This window comes from Aptenodytes forsteri, unplaced genomic scaffold (assembly GCF_000699145.1).
Source record: "Aptenodytes forsteri isolate BGI_AS27 unplaced genomic scaffold, ASM69914v1 Scaffold236, whole genome shotgun sequence".
In the NCBI taxonomy this organism is placed as follows: Eukaryota; Metazoa; Chordata; class Aves; order Sphenisciformes; family Spheniscidae; genus Aptenodytes; species Aptenodytes forsteri.
In genome coordinates this window covers 3,236,923-3,243,488 of record NW_008794456.1, presented here as the reverse complement: position 1 = coordinate 3,243,488, position 6,566 = coordinate 3,236,923, and the positions used below count along the sequence as shown (strand labels likewise).

The following is a 6,566-nucleotide window of genomic DNA, read 5'->3' as shown; positions in this document are numbered from 1 at the left end:
AGGGCTGTTGGGATCCTTCTTTGCAGCCTCCACTCCCTGAGCAGCTAAGTTAGGTGATTTAATTCTCCAGCCAACTTCTACGTGAAGACTTTCCTTGCTCCGCAGAGCCTTCAAAAGCTGAGATCCGTCCCCCTCATCTTACAAACACACACGGCAACCTCACAAGTTGAGTGTGAAGTGGGAAACGATTTTATTACACAGTTAGTAAAAGGCTTTTCTTTTTTTAAAAAGATGTGCAGGGACGCGGTTCCCTCCTGCAGGTTCACCTGCTGATTACGCTTTTAAAGTGCTACGTTACAGCTGTGAAAATACCGGCACCTCACAGCAGAAAACTGAAGGCGTGCTTTTATCGAGCCTGAACTGGTGATAAACCAGCTGTTTCACAAGAGCGATTTGACGTGAAAAGGCAAAGCATACAAGCCACTGGGAAAACACGCAGAGAATTTTGCAGGCAAGTAAAGCATCAGAGAAGAGGGCCTTGGTACGGATGCTGCTGGTTTGGGATCTCACAGACTTCCTCCGAATCACGCAGAAAGCGTGTGGAGAAGGCACGCGCCCCCTCTCTTTAATGGGTTGAATTTTGGGATGGATTCTGCAGCGCGGTTATGCAGACTCACGTACTCTGCTTTACAATACGTGTTCTGCTTTATGTCGGTGCAATATTCAGTAGTAAACACGAGCCTTTTAACAAGGCGAAAGGATTTGGGGAGATTTCCCTACCCACTGCAAATAAAGAGCAATTCTCAGGGCCGAAAGCTGCAGCTTTCATGGGGAGGCGACGGGTCTCTACAAAGCCCTCACTGACAAAATTACGAAAGCTGAGGAAAAAACCCAGTTTACTGGGGACTGCTGATGGGGAATCCCGGGTTCTTCTCCCTGCTTGCGGGGAGGTTTTGGACAAGTCACTGTGTTAACTTCAAATGGGGTGCACAGCGCCCACGTTCCCTCTCCCAGCAGAGGAGATCAAGTGTAACGAAAAGCGCTGTCCCTTCCCCTGACGGAGAAAGCGCCGGGCACTGAGCGAGCGATGAACATCTCCAGTTCACCCGGAGAGCAGCCCTGTCAGATCAAAATCAACACCTCACTATTGCTTATATTTATTGTCCTTATCGTTTAAAGGAGGCACTTCTCGCATTTTGGGGCAAAGGAAAAGTGTTAGGGGGCAGGAGCAGCCTTTCGCCCCGTCGCAGGGCTGATGGACCCTTCCCACCACAGGCCGAGCTCCGGGCACGCCAGCCGCTGGGGAGCTCATCTCCCTCCTGCTCCCCTGCCAGCAGGAAGGGAATTTCGGGAAGCTGTGCCGAACGGCAGGAATCCAGGAGGAGTAAGTTCCCGGACACAGTAAAGCAGGGAAGAAGCGACAGCCTGGATTAGGAGTGCAGCCCGGCCGTCAGCACCAGGCCGCTGCGATGGTTTAAAGCCCACGGCATCCTTGCGGACTCGCCGGATTCAAACCGTGCCAGCCCGTGGCACGAGCCTTCTGCTGTGCAAATCCACCACCTGATCACCAAACAAAACAGGCCCAGTCCTGCCTCCTGCCACAGCTCCCCTGTTGCTCGCCAGTAAATCATGGGAGGGTGGGAACACCCGAAAGTCTGCGCTGGCGTCTTTAGAGCTTAAAAAAAAGAAGAAATCCTCTAGCTACAATAACCCTCTAACGACAACAAAGTAGTTTCGTTACTCTTGTGCCCCTGTGCTTTTGGGAGGGAGTAGATGAGATGGCGAACAACCTGCAGCCGCAGCGACAGAAGAGGTGGGCAGCAGGGCTGGTGATCACTAAACTCTGCCTAGAGCTAGAAATGTGTGCCAACAGCGACTGAGCGGGGCTGCTTCTGCCCCCGAAAGCTGCCCTGGGCAGGGGGAAGCTGGGGGTATTTATATGGGTTTGAGGATTTTATCTTAAGAAATCTTGCAGCCCAATCCCCTCGCGTTCCAAGCTGATCCCTGGGGACAGCAGGGAAGTTAGGGACTGCAATTTTAAATGGGACCTTCAAGATAACCCAGAGCATCTCAACCACTGGGCATGGCCTCCCTGCAGCGCGCAGTCGATCCTATTTGTGTCCCAGCCTGGACACACATTTCCTATATTCCTATCTCATAGCACCAGGTATCGGGAAAGGCGAGAACTACATCCACCCTCCCAGCCAGGCTCTAAAAATACAGCCTAAAGATCAAAGACGCCCAACAATCCTGTGTGGGACCAAGTCCACTTAATGCTGGCACTGTCTGAAATGTTCCTCTTAAAGCATAATCCCCTTTTCCCTGGCTGGAGGGGGGTGAAATGAGGTTGATCCTCGAGAAAGCTGGTTAGATGTGGCTCTTTCCTGACCCTCAGCTTCATCCCCAGGGTGTCAGTGCTGCATGAAGCGATCCCAGAGCCCATCCCTAATCCTCAGGACCAGGGGAGGATGCTCCAAAGCAAAGCACCGAAGCAGGACGACAGCTCCCGGGAGAGGGGAAGGCTTGCACACGGTCTGGCCTGGCGCGTTCTCATCACAGGGGCCTCTCTCGTCACGAATGAGCAGAAGGCAGCCTGCCTCGGTGCACCCTCATCACAGGGGCCTCTCTCGTCACGAATAAGCAGAAGGCAGCCTGCCTCGGTGCACTGGGGTCCTGCCCGCGCACCCAGCACCGGGGGGAAAGGAGGAGCAGAGACGAGCCAAGGTCCCGGCAGCAGAGCCAGAGACACCCAGTAAGGCAAATTCAACATGAGGCACCTGGTGGAGGCTGCTGCACAGACCTTCGGGCACGTTTTCAAGCCAAGATGAGCAGAGCCAACAAAATCGGCTCCACTTTTACAGGATGTCTGCAAAACCTCTCCTCGCTGCACTGCCCGGAGGGACGCGGGGGCTCACCCTTTGGACCACCAGGACATGTTTCCCTGGGGCCTCCTGGGACCAAACAAGGGAGATGTGGATAATAGCCATGAGGACTTTCTTTTTTGACTCACTCCCTGAATGAGACCCTCTCTACGGGTGTAAAAGGAGAAGGCTACAGACAAGAAGATGGTTGGGAAATGGGGGAAAACAGACCCAAACCCAACAGCATCACGCAACCAAGGCCTCTTCCGGCAAAACCTTCCAGAAAGAGATTTAACAACACCCCTACCGTCCCCCCCGCTGCTCTTCAGGCTTCCAACGCGTTGGCCAAATTCCTGCTATGAAGAGGAATCGCCCAGGCCGAGTGACGGTCGTGGCATCCCATCCACTCCAGCGCTATTTCTGCAATCGAGCGTACACCAGGAACGCCACAGCTGAAATCAGAGCGATGCCCACAGCTGGAATGATGTACGGCAGGGACGGTCCGTTGCTGTCCCCTGGGGGGACTTTGGCCTGAGACGAGCTGGTCGCAGTGCCTTGGCCCCCGCTAGAGTTAAAAACGGGAGAGTTTCCAAAGGGACCGGCTCTGTCTTGGAGGTCGCTGCCTGCCCCGAGCTGGGTGCTGGGGACCTCGTGGGTGCCCAGGGAGGTGCTGTCCCAGCTCGGAGGCAGACGCGAGTCTCTGCTTGCTCCAGCAGCCTCCTTTCCCCCAGGGTCTTCACGAGCCGCTGGAGCTGGGCATCCCAAGGAGACTCCGGAGAGCGCTTCTCCTGAGCTCGAGCTATCCGTGCTCACCATGAGTGGGTCGCTGCTGAAGGTGAGGCTATCGGACGCCCCTGAATAGGGGCCGCTGGGCCCCCGAGAGCTCGGGCATCTGCTGGCCGCCTCTGGGCTCTCCTCAGCCATGGGGAAGAGGACGCCCGGCTTGCTGAGCTCCACATCCCTCTCCGTGTTGCTGCAAGGCATCCAGATGCTCGTGGCAGAGCTCACCCGGGAGGCCTTCCTCCCAGAAGTGCCTTCAAAGCTTCCTGCAACAAGCGGGGGAGGGTCCACCGAGGCCGGCAGCACCTTTGGGAGACAACGAGAGGGGCTGGGTGCCATGGGGAGGACCCATTTGGCCTGGCCTCGGGCACCCACGTCGCGCGACGAGCCCACTTCAGCGCTCAACCACCACATCTCCAGCCACTAACGGCGAGGCTGGGTCACAGGTAGCTCCCAGGGCCGAGAGCCTGAGCGGGGCAGGGAGGTGTTGGGGCTCCGGGCAGCCTTTGGGATTCGGGGGAGATACAGGAAGGAAGGAGGGGGAGACAAGCAGTGAAGAGAGGGGTGGAAACAGGCACCTGGAAGCCAGGAGACTGACTGGCAAGTCAAGGGGGGGAAATAAGGAGTCAAAGCCCAACAAACCTTGGCTCCCTTCTCCCATGCTCCAAAATACAGCGTCTGGATGGGGACATGAACGCAGTGGGGAAAAAAAGCCCCGACTAAACTCACCACCAGCTCAAAAGCTTACACTGCAGAAGAAAATCTCCCGACCAGGGGAGGTTTGCAAGGAGCTGAATGAAATGCAAGTGGCAACAGGAAAGGTCACCTACTTTTTCCTTCATCGGCATGGAGGGGGTGCTGCTGGCCGCCTCCCCCGCGGGCAGTTCTTTCTCTTGTACAGGAGGCTTCATGGAGGTGTCGCAGGATGGGGAAGCGTCTCTGGGCGCTTCTGGGACCAGGGTAGTTGTTTCCATCCAGGTGTCTGTCGGGGAGAAAACAAAACGAATTGTGTTAATCAGGAGACCTAAAAGGTGAGTTTTGCTCTTCCTCAAGGACGCTGCAACAGGATACTCCCAGAGCTGAGGGGGTCGCACAGGGAGCAGGACCCAGCGCTGCTGGGTGCTGCCCGTGTGGCCCTGGCTCTGCCGTGGCACCCGAGCTCTCCCGGTAGGTGCAGGTAAACCAGACTGCACCAGCCAAGCCAGCACCCCAAATCTGTTCCTCTCTTCGAGAGAGTTTTGCTCTTCCTCAAGGACGCTGCAACAGGATACTCCCAGAGCTGAGGGGGTCGCACAGGGAGCAGGACCCAGCGCTGCTGGGTGCTGCCCGTGTGGCCCTGGCTCTGCCGTGGCACCCGAGCTCTCCCGGTAGGTGCAGGTAAACCAGACTGCACCAGCCAAGCCAGCACCCCAAATCTGTTCCTCTCTTCGAGAGGGGTGGCCCTTCGAGAGCGGGGTGGCCCCCGGGTGCTAAAACGGGGGCGCAGACATTCAACCGGGGCGTTTTACATTGGAAATGAAGCAAGTGCCTCTGCCAAGTCCTGGTCGGGACGTTGTGCCAAAATACAGCAAGCAACAACTGCAACAACAACCGGAGGGAAAACAAGCAGCCAGGCTGGATTTCTGCACAACCCAACCTTGCTCCCTTCCTGGAGGAGGTCACTGCGGCCCAGGAGACGGGAGGGGAGATGCGCGACAACAGCACAGAGAGCTGTTCTCTACACCTCCATGAGCGCTCATGGGCCACGAAGGCAGACGCAACCTTGGGCTGTCCTGTAGAAACAGCCACAGCTACCACCGTTCTTTGGGAGGGTCCCCATGGCCTCCCGGCGGGGCCCTACCCCACACCTGCACCTTCTCTGTCACTCTCCATCCTCACCATCAAGCAGGACGGGCATCCGGCAGCACCTTCAACCCTGCTCCCCATCAGCATGGCGGCTACACGGAACTGCCGGGAAGGAAACCCACCTCCATCTCCTCCGTGCTCTCGCAGCATCCCGACCTGCTTCTGCTCCACATCGAACTGCTGCTGTATGAGGAGGGGGCTGCGCACATCCACAAAGCTGCCCGGGGGCTCGCTGCGCTCGGAGCCAGGCACAGCCTTTTGTTTTGGCTGCGAGTCTGGGGGCTGCGGCCCCCCGCTGCGAGCGGCCTCCAGCCTCAGGGGCGACTCAGTGGAGACGTAGAAGTCCTCTTCAGGCTCGTTCCTGGGCTGCTTGGGGCTGCGAGCAGAGCCCGCATCCCTCAGCAGAAGAGACCTGCCCAGACCCAAGCCCGGCGCGCCGCGGTGCAGGTGGTTGGCGTTCCCGAAACACCCGTTGTCCACACACACCGGGTGCTGCTGGCGGCTCAGCCAGTCCCGGCTGCTGTTTGCTGTTTCACGTGGGCACCAGTGACACAGCCAGGAGCAGTCTGAGGACTAGGACTACAGACGCTGGCTGCCCCGGGGGTCCCCGCTGCCACCGGTGCGGCCTCGATGGGGTGCAGAGGATGCCCCTCTCTGCTGTGCCCATCGCTTACTCCATCATGGACCCCGCTCCCAGGTGGAGGCAGCTGGGGACTCTCTTGCTCCAGGAGGTTTTTGGGGAGCTGGAAGGAAATGAGCCATGTTAAATCTACTGGGGGCTGACGGGGTCCATCTGTCAGAGGAGGGGAAGAGCATCTTCAGTCACAGGCTTGCCAAGCTGGTGAAGAGGGCTTTAAACTACAGATGCCGGGGGAGGGGAACCTCAATCCGTCCCACTCCCACCAGTTTGAAGCCAGGGCCAGCAATAGATGCCCAGAGCCTGGAGAAGGCTGGTGGAGCCTTACCAGCACTGGTAAGGCCGCACCTCGAATACTGTGTTCAGTTTGGCCCCTCACACTACAAGAAGGACGTCGAGGTGCTGGAGCGTGTCCAGAGAAGGGCAACGAGGCTGGTGAGGGGTCTGGAGAACAAGTCTTCTGAGGAGCGGCTGAGGGAACTGGGGTTGTTTAGCCTGGAGAA

General features: G+C 57.6%; 1 protein-coding gene across 1 annotated transcript in view; it reads right to left on the bottom strand.

The window, feature by feature from the left end:
* Positions 1–2,563: 2,563 nt before the first annotated feature.
* MAVS (mitochondrial antiviral signaling protein) overlaps positions 2,564–6,566 on the bottom strand; it is an 8,826-nt gene continuing 4,823 nt past the window's right edge. The window contains exons 4-7 of the mRNA XM_019474970.1: positions 5,989–6,169; positions 5,549–5,944; positions 4,412–4,563; positions 2,564–3,887 (exon numbers count right to left, since the gene is read on the bottom strand). Coding sequence (XP_019330515.1) covers positions 3,216–3,887; positions 4,412–4,563; positions 5,549–5,944; positions 5,989–6,169 — 1,401 coding nt within the window. The 3' untranslated portion in view covers positions 2,564–3,215. The remainder of the gene's footprint in view (positions 3,888–4,411; positions 4,564–5,548; positions 5,945–5,988; positions 6,170–6,566) is intronic.